Source organism: Vombatus ursinus, unplaced genomic scaffold (assembly GCF_900497805.2).
Source record: "Vombatus ursinus unplaced genomic scaffold, bare-nosed wombat genome assembly UNPS02009132.1, whole genome shotgun sequence".
NCBI lineage: Eukaryota > Metazoa > Chordata > Mammalia > Diprotodontia > Vombatidae > Vombatus > Vombatus ursinus.
Window position 1 is genome coordinate 11,131,365 of NW_020948910.1, and position 14,514 is coordinate 11,145,878.

General features: G+C 39.5%; 1 protein-coding gene across 2 annotated transcripts in view; it reads right to left on the bottom strand.

Moving 5' to 3' along the window:
• ARFGEF3 (ARFGEF family member 3) overlaps window positions 1–14,514 on the bottom strand; it is a 209,135-nt gene that overhangs the window by 149,600 nt on the left and 45,021 nt on the right. For both annotated transcript variants that reach the window (XM_027850770.1, XM_027850769.1), the window contains exon 3: window positions 4,669–4,750. In XM_027850770.1, coding sequence (XP_027706571.1) covers window positions 4,669–4,750 — 82 coding nt within the window. The remainder of the gene's footprint in view (window positions 1–4,668; window positions 4,751–14,514) is intronic.

Sequence of the window (14,514 nt, forward strand, 5' to 3'; positions counted from 1 at the left end):
TAAGAAAGTTTAAAGGAGACAAGGCTCACTTTGAGCTGGAAAGGAATCAACAGAGGCTTCACTGAAGAGGTGGAGCATGAGTTAAGCCTTGAAGGATGGGTAGGATTTTAAATGAAAGAAAGGTAGTAGAGGGCACTTCAGAGACAGGCAAAAGCATAGAAGAAAGCAATCATGGTGTCTGTTTGAGAAAAGCTGTTTGTCTAAAGCAGTGGGTAGATAAGGGTGAGCAGCTTTATTTGTTTCTTATTTTTCTTTTTCTTTTTTAATTTATTTTTAGTTTTCAACATTCACTTCCACAAAATTTTGAGTTCCAAATTTTCTCCCCATCTCATCCCTCCCCCCACCCCAAGATGGCATGCATTCTTTATACCCCTTCCCCTAATCTGCCCTCCTTTCTATCTCATTCCACCCTTCTCTTATCCTCTTCTTTTTCTATTTTCCTGTAGGGCAGGATAGATTTCTATACCCCATTTCCTGTATTTCTTATTTCCCAGTTGCATGTGAAAACAATTTTTTAACATGTTTTTAAAACTTTAGGTTCCAAATTTTCTCCCTTCCTCCCTCCCCACCCACCCTCATTGAAAAGGCATGCAACTCGATACAGGTTATAAATGTGTAGTCATTTGGTGAAAAACTAAGTATATTTCCCTTCATTCTATCCCACACCCCATTTATTCTATTTTCTCTTTTGACCCTGTCCCTTCTCAGAAGTGTTTGCTTCTGATTACCCCCTCCCCTAATCTACCCTCCCCTCTATCATTCCCCTGCTCTCTTGTCCCCTTCCCCCCCCCATTTTCCTATAGGGTAAGATAAATTTCCGTACCCATTTGAGTGTATATGTTATTCTCTCCTTAAGCCAAATCCTATGGGAATAAGATTCACTCACTCCTTCTCACCTTCCCCCACTTCTCTATTGTAAAAGCCTTTTCTTGTCTGTTTTATGTGAGATAATTTACCCCATTATACCTCTCCCTTTCTCTGTCTCCCAGTATAATCCTCTCTCACCCCTTAATTTTATTCTCCAGATTATCACCCCTTCATCTTCAACTCACCCTATGCCCTCTATCTATCTATCTATCTATCTATCTATCTATCTATCCATACATATAATTTTTTCCTTCCAACTACCCTAATACTGACAAAGGTCTCATGAGTTACAAATATTATCTTTCCATGCAGGAACACAAACAGTTCAACTTTAATAAATCTCTTATGATTTCTCTTTCCTGTTTATCTCTTCATGTTTCACTTGAGTCTTGTATTTGAAAATCAAATTTTCTATTCAGTTCTGGTCTTTTCATCAAGAATGCTTGAAAGTCTCCTATTTCACTGAATGTCCAGTTTTTACCCTGAAGGATTATACTCAGTTTTGCTGGGTAGGTGATTCTTGATTGTAATCCTATCTCTTTTGCCCTCCAGAATATTATATTCCATGCCCTCTGGTCCCTTAATGTAGAAGCTGCTAAATCTTGTGTGGTCTTGATTGTGTTTCCACAATACTTGAATTGTTTCTTTCTGGCTGCTTGCAATATTTTCTCCTTGACCTGGGAACTCTAGAATTTGGCTACAGTATTCCTAAGAGTTTTCCTTTGGGGATCTCTTTCAGGATGTGATCGATGGATTCTTTCAATTTCTATTTTGCCTTCTGGTTCTAGAATATCAGGGCAGTTTTCCTTGACAATTTCTTGAAAGATGATGTCTAGGCATTTTTTGATCATGGCTTTCAGATAGTCCAATAATTTTAAAATTCTCTCTCCTGGATCTATTTTCCAGGTCAGTTGTTTTTCCAATGAGACATTTCACATTATCTTCTATTTTTTCATTCTTTTGGATTTGTTTTACAGTGTCTTGATTTTTCATAAAGTCACTAGCTTCCAATTGCTCCATTCTAATTTTTAAGGAAGTATTATCTTCGGTAAGCATTTAGACTTCCTTTTCCATTTGGCCAATTTTTCTTTTTAAGGCATTCTTCTCCTCATTGACTTTTTGGACCTCTTTTGCCATTTGGGTTAGGCTATTTTTTAAGGTGTTATTTTCTTCAGTATTTTTTGGGTCTCCTTTAAAAAGCTGTTGACTTGTTTTTCATGATTTTCTTTCATCCTTCTCAGTTTTTCCTCTACTTCTCTTACTTGCTTCTCAAAATCCTTTTAGAGCTCTTCCATGGCCTGGGACCAATTCATATTTTTCTTGGAGGCTTCGGATTTAGGACCTTTGACTTTGTTGTCTTCTTCTGCTTGTGTGTTTTGATCTTATTTGTCACCAAAGTAAGATTCTATGGTCTGACTCTTTTTGTGCTGCTTGCTTATGATCTCAGTCAATTACTTGAGTTATAAACTCTTTGTTAAGGTAAGGGTCTGCTTCCAGTGTGGAGAATGTACTGTCCCAAACTTCAGAGGTTTTGTGAAGCTGTTTTCAGAGATACTTCTAGGGACCTGTAAATTTTCATTTCTTCCAAGGTGCTATGATCAAGGGTGAGGTGTTTACTCCTTTCCTGGCCTGTGCTCTGGTCTATGAGTGACCACAAGCACTCTTTTCTGTCTTGGAACTGTGGGGAAGATTTCTTCTCCTTCACCACTACAAGATCCACCACGCCAGACTCCTCCTCGCCCCAGGACCACCACCCAGAACTGTGACCCAGATCCAAGCAGGGGCAAAGCAAGAGAATCCTGCACCAGCAGAGAAATCCCTGCAATCCCTCTCTGGTCAGCCACTCAATTCCCCCTCAGTCTGTGGGCCAGAAGCTCAGGAAGCAACCATCACCCGGGGGTGAGCTGGGGAATGGGCTGGGACTGCGCTTCTCTCTCTCTCACCGCAGACATAGACTTTTCCCCTGACCTTCTAAGATGTATTTGGCATTTGTGGGTTGAGAAGTTTGGAAACTACCACAGCTGCCTGAGATTCAGTCCTCTGAGGCCAGCTCCAGATTCGCTGAGGTCTGCCTTGCCTGTGTGCCCACATCGAACTGTGCTCCTCTCCCTGCCTGGCATGATATACCTTTCTGATCAACTATCCAGGCTGTCTTGGGCTGTAAATTTGTTTCACTCTGTCTTTTTGTGGGTTCTGCGGCTTTAGAATTTGTTTAGAGCCATTTTTACAGGTATTTGGAGGGGTTTGGGGGAGAGCTCAAGCAAGTCACTGCTTTTACTCTGCCATCTTCTGGTCCAACCATTTTGGAAAACAATTTGGAGTCACGCCCAAAGCTATTCCACAACTTTGCATACACTTTGTCCCAGCAGTACCACTACTAGGTCTGTACCCCAAAGAGATTAAAGAAAAAGGGAAAGGGCCTCTAGGTACAAAAACGTTTATAGCAGCTTTATTTGTGGTGCCAAAGAATTGGAAGTTGAGGGGATGCACATAAATTGGGGAATGGCTAAACAAGTTGTGGTATATGATTGTGATGAAGTACTACTGTGCTATAAGAAATTATGTCAGGGATGGTTTTAGGGGAGAAAGTGGCAAGATCTATATGAACTTATGCAAAGTGAAGTGTGAAGAACCAGGAAATCATTGTGCACAGTAAAGCAATGTTGTAATGATGATCAACTGTGAAAGATGGCCACTCTGATCAATATGATGATCCAAGACAATTCCAAAGGACTCATTATGAAAAAATACTAGCCACCTCTAGAGACAAGGAATTCTGAGTGCAAATTGGAGTATAATTTTCTTGGTTTCTTTATTTTTTTATTTTTTGCTTTTTTTGTGATATAACTAATATGGATATGTTTTGCATGATTTCACATGTAAAATTGATATTATTTTGCTTGCCTTCTCAGTGGGTAAGGGAGGGCTGGGAGGAAGGGGGAGAATTTAGAATTCAAATTTTAAAAAGAAAATAGTATTAAAAATAAATAATAAATTTTTAAAAATTGAAAATATTTTAATAATTTCCATTAGGTCTGAGACTGTAAATTGTGTATGATCCTCAGTGCCTTGCACAGATAGTGCTGTGCACAGAATAAGCACTTAACATTCGGCAAATCAATCAACAAGCATTTATTAAGCACCTACTGTGTGCAGGGCATTTTGCTAAGGGCTAGGCCTATAAGGAAGACATTGGAACAGTCCTTGCTCTCAAGGAGCTTACACTCTACTGGGATAATGAAGTAATAAATATTAGTCCACTTTCCAACCTTAGCAAAGATAGAAAAGGAAACCTCATTGAATCTTTGAAGGAAGGACTGCACTGCTTTGGGGTTATCATCAACATAATTATTTTGAACATCAATTTTCATTGTACAGTGTCTGTACAGACATTGTAGGGGATGGTGTCAGATCTATACCACTCTTAAGGGCATAGTCTGCAAGTTGTTTTAAAAAATAAATCCCTGATCACCTTAGCTCATTTTCTTGTGTTTTACCTCTACTCCTAAAAAGGAGACTGCTAAAGTAAAGATTCTCCTTGAGAGTTAGTTGGGTTTCAGACTGTCAATGATAGTCCTTTAACTGATGAAAGAAGAAAAAAACTGCAGAGTTGGGGAAATTCTGGCTGAAATAGGAAGAATTTCCACCTTTGTCTTCCCAAGGTCTAATTTATTATTAGCAAAGTTTCAAGGACTGATTTTCTAACACACACAATCAAATTTACCTTGGCTAGACTGCAAATGCAAAATGAGACTTGACACTTCTCTAAAACACCTTCTATTCAAGGGGAATCAGTCATACCTGCATCCCTGCTAGAGCATACTGGGCCAATTTCATGTTCTTGGATTCCAAAGCAAGTTGGAGAGGAAGGAGGCACTTCTCCCTGGAAGAGGTACAAAAAAAAAAAAGAAAAGAAAAACAATACCTCAGATTATTTGGCAAGTCATGCTTTTTGGTCTGCTTTCTTCCAAAGATAACAATAAAAAATAAATGAACTGTAACTAGAATTGGTTATTTGTAACCACACCAGCAACAAACTGGGCAGAAATGAGAATTCATACACTACTTGCCTTGTCTATCTATAGGTAAACAGCAAGTATGCTCCCTCTTTGCCTTGACCTCATAGAAATCCAAGCTTCCTGCAAGGCCCAACTCATGTTAATTCCTATCTGAATCCTAACCTGAACCACATCCTCCCCCTTCCATTCACTTCCCAGGTGCTAGGACCCTCCTCAAAGTAGAAATTATTTTTTGTATATGTTTTGTATTAAGTTGACTCTAAACACAATATAGGGCATAGTGGATAGAGCACTGGACTTGGAGTCAGGAAGACTCATCTTCCTGAGTTTGAATCTGGCCTAAGACACTTATTAGTTGTGTGAATTTGGTCAAGTCGCTTAACCTAGTTTGCCTCAGTTTCCTCATCTATAAAATGAGCTGGATAAGGAAATGGCAAACCACTCCAGTATTTTTGCCAAGAAATCCCCAAATACGGTCACCAAGAGTAAGACATGTGACTGAAAAATGACTGAACAAACACATTATAACCTCTCCACTACTTCAAGCAACATTTTAGTTTCTTGAGGGCAGGACTTATTTTCATTTCTATCTTTGTATTCCCAGGACTTACACAGAGCCTGGCACTTAATAGGTGCTTAAAAGATTCTTGTTGAATGAAAGAATGAATGTGCTATATGTAACTGGGACACAAAGACAAAACTAAACCAAAAAATAGTTCCCGCCACAAAGCTTTGATACCCATATATAGCAATAAATTGTTGGTACAGTGATAGTAAGAAGGAAATCTAGGATTTCTACTTGTGCTGTAGAAAATCTCATTTTACTTTCTCTGAGTGAAACTCTATGCAGTTGCCACTGAAGCTTCTCTAACTTAACCAATAGAGGCTGTCACCTCTGTAAATTAACTCTATTCTCTGCTAAGGGTGAAAAGAGAAACCACAGTATTTCACCTTTAGAAACCACAAGGAAACCAGCTGTACAGATAACGCAATGATTCAGAAAATTAACAATCACTATAGCATAGAGAAATTGGCTCAGAGGTTTGAACATTCATACATCCACCATGTGGCTGGCTAACCTACATCTCTGAGCATCTCTCCAGCATCAGCAGCCACAAAGGATGAAAGCAGCTCTAGATATGCCATCTAACGTAGGCTACAAAGTTATAGTAAATGGACAAAATGAAAACAGATATGCTTACCAAAAACACTATTTCTCATTCCACCACAGGTCAAACCAACCCTGGTTGCAGAATAAGTAGTTCACAGGAAAATGGATCATCATAGCTGTTTCCCTTTCTATACATCCCCTGATGTAAGGCTCAATGACAACATAGACTCATTTCCTGTTTCTATTGCAAATATTATCGATGCTATCTTTATCATCACCTAAATGCAGTTACAAAAGCAACTCTAGATGAGTGGCCACTAGGAATTTGATCTGCAGAGAATTCCAGTTCTGTTCACTGTTCATATGTAAGCGACATGCTGTTACTGTCAATCCCAAGGGTAGAAAAAGGAAACTAGAGGTTGAGAGAGATAAGATTAAGAAGAGAGATGTATTTCCAACTCTATGAATTCTGTCAAGAGTATTACACATCTAAACACCTAAATCTTTACAGAAATAACATCTATGCATATGCTGATAAACTATATATAAGGAGGCAGGCAAAGGTCAGCTGATGTAAAAATCTAAGTGCCCAGGGACAGCTAATTGGTGCAGTGAATAGAGCTCTAGCCTTGGAGCCAGGAGAACCTAAGTTCAATTCCAGCCTCAGACAGTTAACATTTACTAGCTATGCGACCCTGGGCAAGTCACTTTACCCTAATCACCTCACCAAAAAGAAAAAAAAACAAACCAATAAAAACCTAAGTGCACAGTCCAGTCAAGTCCAGACTAAAAATCAGAAGACCAAGAGTGAGACACAACCTTTCAAAATACAACCTGACACATAAACTATCTGGCAAAATCCTGAGGCATCCTAGGTATCCTTAGTGCTCATATGACCCATGGTTCAATTCCTGCTTCCTGACTCCTTTGCTCTTTAGTTCTGGTCATTGATTTGACTGGTACTCATTCTTCCTGCTTTCAGTTATCTGATATCCTGACTCTCTATGAATGGCCAGAGACTGTTTGCTCTTTGTCTAAATTCAATTTCCTTCTCCCCACATGGGGAATTTCCCTAACACAGGAAGATGCATGACCCATTATCCCACCTCCTGTCTAGCCCTGGAGATCCCTCAACCTGGGATGGAGGAGGGAATTAGCTCAGTTTCTCTAGTTTCTTCCAATAAGCCAATGGTCCCTCTCCCAAAGAGCTCCCATGATCCTCTGTTAACTCCTTGGCTTCCCAACTCTCCTTTGACATGACAACTAGTATGATGAAAATGAATTAAATTAACAACTTTGACAAGCCAGTTGGGTTGACACCAAGAAAATCTATTACATGACTACAGAATGAAACTTTCACCATCAGCTGGTTTGGTCATAAATACAAGTAGATGGTCATGCAGGGATACAGGGGGAAAAATATGAGGGTCAGTATGGTATAGCTTCACAATCAGAGGATATGGGTTTGCATAGTGGCTCTGCCACTTTATACCTCAGTAACCTTGGGAAAATCATTGAATTGCTCTGGACTTCAGTTTTCTTATCTGCAAAATGAAGGTGTTATACTACTACATGAGCTCTAAGGTCATTTCTAACACTACGTACCAGCACTAAACAAGACTAGTGTCTTTGAGTATTTGAAGGGTTGCAGGAGATAGAGGAATTCAATTGGTTCTAGTTCTGTTTGGTCCCAGGTAGAAATGACAAGATTTCACAAGAGATTGAATATGTGGAATGATTAAGATTGAGGAGTTGTGGTTGATGCCAAACCTGGAAACCTGAGTAACTAAGAGAATAGCGGTGTCCTTTGTTTAACAGTAATAGGAAAGTTTAGAAGAATGGAGGGTTTGGGGTGGGGAGCAAGATAAGCTTTGTTTTGAATATGTTGAGTTTGAGATGCCTACAGGGCATCCATTTCAAGATGTTCAAAAGATTGTTGGTGATTTAGGGCCAGTATCTCAAGACAGAAACTAGAACCATATATATCTTTAAATCTGACAATCAGCTGCATAGATATGATCATTGAACCCACAGGAGTTCACAAAGTGAGATAGTACCTAAGGAGAAGAGAAAGAGGGCTGGGGACAAAGCCTTGGTGAACACCCATCTTAAGTAGATGTGAACTAGATGGAGACGCGCAAAGGAAAATGAGAAGGAGCAGTCAGACAGCTAGAAGGAAAAGTAGGAGAGAACAGTAAATACTTATAGATGAAAGATTATCCAGGAGGAGATGGCGATCAGCACTGCCAACAGTTGCAGACAGGTCAAGAAGGATGAGGATAGAGAAAAGACCATTAGAGCTGGCAATTAAAGGATCACTGGTACCATATTTTACCACATAAGCATATGCCAAAATATTACAAAAAGGTGGAGTGCAACTATTATGTGAAGCGCCAAAAAAAACTGTGCCAGTATTATTTAAAAATCATTTATTACTAAACTGTCTTTGGTGCAAGATTAGGATGCATGGAATACTCACAAATATATGTTAAAATTGGAAAGATGCAAGCCTTACTATATCATCTAACTTACTCATGGTAGCTTAGACCGCCCGCCCACTCTTCACTGAGTTGAGTGACAATACCATTAGCATTGCAGTGCTCTAAACAAACCTCTCAAGTTGGCTTTCGGAAATATACTAACAAAGCACATGTGCTGAGAATTTTAGGCTCGCAGCTTGCAATATGTGAGAGATAAATATGTATCCACATGCCACTAGTGAATGCACTGCTGCTCTGTTTACCTCTTAAGCGGTGTAATGAACAGAATTATATCATGAAATGATTACACAACAAAAGGTTATAAACCAATTTTTGGACTAAAAAAATGGGGCGCGATGATTATGCAGTGTCAATGATTATGTGGTGGTGACAATCATGCAGTGAAATACGGTAACTTTGGAGAGAGTTGTTTTAGTTGAATGAGGAAGTTAGAAGCCAAGTTACAGAGAACTGAGAAGAAGAGGAGATGAAGTGAAGGTACCTAGTACAAACAGCTTTTTCAAGAATGGGTGGGGGTGGGGGGGAAGAGAGATTGGACAATACCTAAGATGAGATAGACATAGGCTTGTTTGTAGTCAGCAGGGAATAAGCCCAATAGGGAGATACTAGAGATACGAGGGTGGGAGAGACAGTGGGAGCAATCTCCTGGAAATGTCAGAAGGAGATGAGATCACACTATGAAAGATGATTTGCTTTAATAAATAGCATACAAGACATCACCAAAAATAGAGATGAGTGGAAAGCGAGATAATTTGTCTGGCAGCAAGAGTGATATTATCACAAATGCTACAATGACATACTCAGCATATCAAGAGAATCAGAGGAAAGAATTCCAAGCCTTGGGTGGATCCTCCATGGAAGACTTATGGGAAGAATTTTATACAGAATAGGAAGCAATGATGAGATTGCAGCTCCATCCAAATATCCAAGCAGTAGGAATAGTAAACTCATTCTTTACAGATCCAAGTAAGTATTTCGTGTTATTCTGGGAGGTAATCAATCAATCAACAATCTTTTATTAAGCACTTAGTCTGTGCTAGATACTGGAAGTAAGAGTAAAGGGAGAGAGTAAAAGAAACAGTGGTAGCTAAAACCCCGAAGAGACCACCAGCAAGGGGAGAGTTAGGCTTGCTGGTGAAAGAAGAGTATGCTTATAGGATGGAATGCATTATACCACATGACACTACCCTCAAAGAGAAAATTTTAGTTCTTAAAGGTTTAAGGTCAGCTAAAGCTAAAGTTACCAGAGAGGAGGGATCCTCCATATTCAGCCAGGAGTCTTTGCTATCAGCATCTAGCAAAAGGCTACATTCTCCATCAGGGCCATCTCTGGTTGTCCTGATCTATGTTTGGCCACTGGACCCAAATGGCTCCAGAGGAGAAAGTGAGGCTGGTGACTTTGCAGAGCCCTCCCTCACTTAAGTCTAATTCACTTGAAAGTCATGGCATCGTCTTCCTGATGTCATGATCCTCTTTGAGAATGAAGAACAAATCACAACAACCACAACCACACATTCTCTATTGGGATGTGACATTCTTCTATAATGTCAATGAACTCAGGAGTAGTTCTGAGTGAGATCCTGGGGTAGGAGTCATAGAAGAGGAAGTATCCCTATCTTGAGGGAGGAAGGTCTCTCCCCATAACCTTGTAAATCTGTATCCCACTATGCCACCGACCTCTCTCCACAAACTTAATAGTTACAACCCAATAATCCTGATACAGACGGGAGAAGGGATACAACTAGAAGTCAACTTGGATCAATTAGAGAGGACAAATATTACAATCTGTAGATGACTGCAGAAAATCGTAAAAAAGCCTGCTGCTTTATTCATGAAGAAAGGTCTTTAATGAGCAGAAAATAATGACCCATGAATTTGATCTAGTAATGAAATTTCTAATGAAGATGGTATATGACACACACAATTCCTCTTCATTATAGCACATCCAGAAAGATATTTTGATCCTATATTGATGTTGACACATGGGGAAAGGGCACTTCCAAAATTGATATTCTCTGATAGTAAACTTTTAATTTTCATGCAAAAGCAATAAACAAGATTCTTTCCTGCCTGAGTCGTAAACCATAAGCATACAATGGCATTGTTTTGTTTGGTTTTAAGCTGAGAAACCATTAGGTATGCTGCAGATCTGCAAAGTAAGTATTTTATCTTCAGGATCTGGCAACAAATGATATCAAGGAAAGTTAAGCCTATTTCCATGAACTACATTGCTATGGTTGGCGGCCCAGCTTCATTAAACTAGGAAGACAAGCAGGCAGAGGGGAAATAACAAACTGAGAATAAAGGAAAGCCATCTAGTGGTTATTTATTAACGATTGTGTTTCAATAAAGGGGATTGATGTGAATTTCCAGTAAAACTTTCAATCAAGCAAAGCTTCATATCCCTGAACATTCAATGACTTCCTGCTTCACAAAACATTGAGGGAAAGTCTAGACTAGATAACTCCTAAGGTCCTGTCACATTCTTCAGATTGCTAGTAATACTAGTTCATACTACTGATGAACTCTGAATACAGATCAAAGCATACTATTTTCACTTTATTTTGTTTTTTTCATTTTTTTTCATTTTTTTCCTTTTGTTTTGTTTCTTTTTTCACAACATGACCAATGTGGAAATGTTTTACATGATTGCAAATGTATAACCTATACCAGATTGTTTGCTTTCTTGGGGAAGGAAGAGGGGAGAGAGGAGGGAGAAAAGCTTGGAACTCACTCAAAATCTTTCACAAAATGAATGTTGAAAATTGTCTTTACATGTAATTGGAAAAAATAAAATAACATTAAATATTAAAAAATAAAAATAAAAAACACTGCAAGAAACAAAATAATAGTTCATATTAACACACGTGCCTTGAGGTTTGAAAAAACCTTTCATCTTAGCTCTGACAAATAGTGTTATCTTCATTTGACAAACGAGAGAACCGAGACTCTGACACTCTGCCCTCTTATTGGTGAGTTCTTTCTCAAATTTCCATTTTGAGGAAATATTCAGGCCAGTCCCATGCTTACTCACTCCTTCACTTGACTTTTGCTTCTGCCCTGAATCTTCTGACTTTTCCTTTAAGAAATATATATATATTGCTTTATTTGTACTTCACTTTTTCCTGCTGCTACCTACTGCAGGCACATAGGGGTACTAATTGTATCCCCTTTTGTACTTTTTCTTACTGATAATTTTTAAAAAATCTTCTTGATGCTTTTTTATATCTAGCACTACACACTAACCCAACCCTGCCCCCTTCTGTAGAAGGCCTCCTTTGCAACAATTATGCATAGTTAAACAGAACAAATTAAACGTTAAACACATCTTAGCATACATCTGATTCGGTACCACTAGTCCATTTCCTATTGTCATAAATATCATAGATGACATTGTATAGAGTTGGAGGCGAGGCTCGATGCAATCAACACAATGTCCCCCACAAACAGAAATAGTCTTAGAAATTCTCTTTATGGGGATTTTAGACCTAGAAGCAAACTTCATGATCATCCAGAATAGACCAACGACTGCATTTCGCAGATGAGGAAACTGAAGTCCAGAGAGCAGAAGGACCTTACAAACAGGCAGCAGAACCAGGATATGAACCCATGTCCCCTGACCTCAGAACCAGCATGTTACCCTATTCCAGGGCAACACTGGAATTTCACAAATACCTTTCCCTCTCCTAACTCAGAATATAAACTCCTTGAGAATAGGGACTGTATTTATTTTTATATCCCAAGTATCTGGTACAGAGAAGGTGCTCAAGGATTCTTTTTGAGGGGCAGTTAGGTGGCGCAGTGGATAGAGCGCTGGCCCTAGACTCAGGAGGACCTGAGTTCAAATCCGGCCTCAGACACATAACACTTACTAGCTGTGTGATCCTGGGCAAGTCACTTAACCCCATTGCCTAACCCAAAAAAAAGGATTCTTTTTGAATGAAGGGAAGGGAATAAGCATTTATCAACAGCACTGTGCCTTGGCAGCTAGGTGACACAGTAGATAAAGTACCAGGCCTAGAATCAGGAAGACTCATCTTCATGAATTCAAATCCAGCCTTTGACACTTACTAGCTGTGTGACCTTGGGCAAGTCACTTAACCCTTTTTGCTTCAGTCCCCTCATCTGTAAAATGAGATAGAGAAGGAAAAGACAAAGCACTCCGGTATCTTTGCCAAGAAAACCCCATAGGGGTCACAAAGAGTCGGACACAAGTGAAACTACCAACCAACAACTATGCAAAGTACTTTACAAATATTTTCTCATATGATCCTTGCAACAACCCTGGGAGGTAGGTGCTGTCACTATCTCCATTTCTACACTTGAGGAAACTGAGGCACACAGTATGCATTAGAGGCTGTATTTGAACATGGGTGTTCTTGATTCCAGGTCCATAGCTCTCTATACATAGCTATATATACACCAAATAGGTGTATATATGTAAAATTATTCTATACATACTTTTATTTATCAGTTCTTTCTCTGGAAACAGATAGCATCTTTCTTCATATGTCCTTTATAGTTAATTTACAATAGTCCATCATTTTTTAAAATTAATAAATACTAGAATACTATATTAAGTCATTTACTAATTTTCTAACACTTACAGTCATGTCATGATTTCGCCCAGACTAGAGATTGAATGTTTACAAGACCTCTTACTTTATTTTCTTCTGTCTTAAAATCATCCATTCACTGTCGTGTCTACAAGTTGTAATGACTAGAGTACAAAGACCATAACTACCACTTGCCTCAGCTCTGTATTTAGAGGCAATTCTCTCTCCGGTCCTATCCAACCAGAACAGATCCATCCTTGACCTAACGCCACTATTCAGTACTAAATGGAAGTCAGAATCTAATGGATGTGAGTGGACAGAAAGCTAAGGTCTGGGCAGCTTTTCTCAGCAAGCTTCCTATAATAAAACATCTTTTCAGTGAGTAACCCAATCACCTAATATATGAATCCCTGGGTATGTGCAACCCAGCATGTAGCATATCACTAATGCACAATCTATATGTCTGAGAAGTATTGTAATATAGAAGTTACCTGAAAATTTGAATTCATGGAAGTTGCCTGGGGCCCTGAGCCATCTTGGCTCTACTGCTAGCTCTGGCCCAGACCCACATGAGGCAGGCTAAAAATAGTTGCCGCAGCAGCCTGAATGCCAGACAATTGCAATTGCTGTTCTAAGGGTGAAGGAAAGCCAATTCTGGAAAGGACACTGGCATGAGAATCCCAGGACCCCGCAGGAAAACTAAGGCTTTGTATAATTATTCTCCAAAGAACTTTGTGGAACTCTGGGAATAGAGCCGAATTGATCACAAACCTCCATTATCCCATAATCTCACCCTCACCTCCTCCCCCCTTTCTGGGTTTACGAAGTCTTACAACCACAGAGCACCTGGGCAGTCTCCATTGCTGTCCCTGCAGAGAGACAATCATGTTTCTCCTTCAGCTTTACCCTTCCATCCCCAGTTCTGAGCACAGTCTTTAAGGCCAGAGAGGAGAAAACAAGAGGCATCTAGGTTTCACAGTGGATAGAGTGTTGGATCTGGAGTCAGGAAGACCTGTGTTCAATTCTGGCCTCAGACACTTACGAGCTGTGTGAACCTGGGCAAGTCATTTAACCTCTATTTGCTTCAGTTTCTTCTTCTGTAAAATGGGGATAATAGCACTCACTTTGCAGCGTTATTGTTGTAAAGATCAAATAAAATAGTATTTATAAAGTGCCTAGGCACAGTGCCTGGCATGCAGTATGTAGGCCCTATAGAAATACTTATTCCCTCCCTTCCCCCCCAGAGAATGGCACAAGGAATGGCAGAATGTGGTATTTAACACTAAACACCAATTTTCTAATAAAAATAATTTTCAGATTCAAAAACTGCTTTCCTCATAGCAGTCCAGGGAGGTGTGTAGTACAAGCATTATCCCTATTTTTACACTTGGGGAAACTAGGTGTCAGAAAGTTGCAGCTTGTGCCAGACCTAGAGCCAAAGCTAGCACAATCTTCTTAAT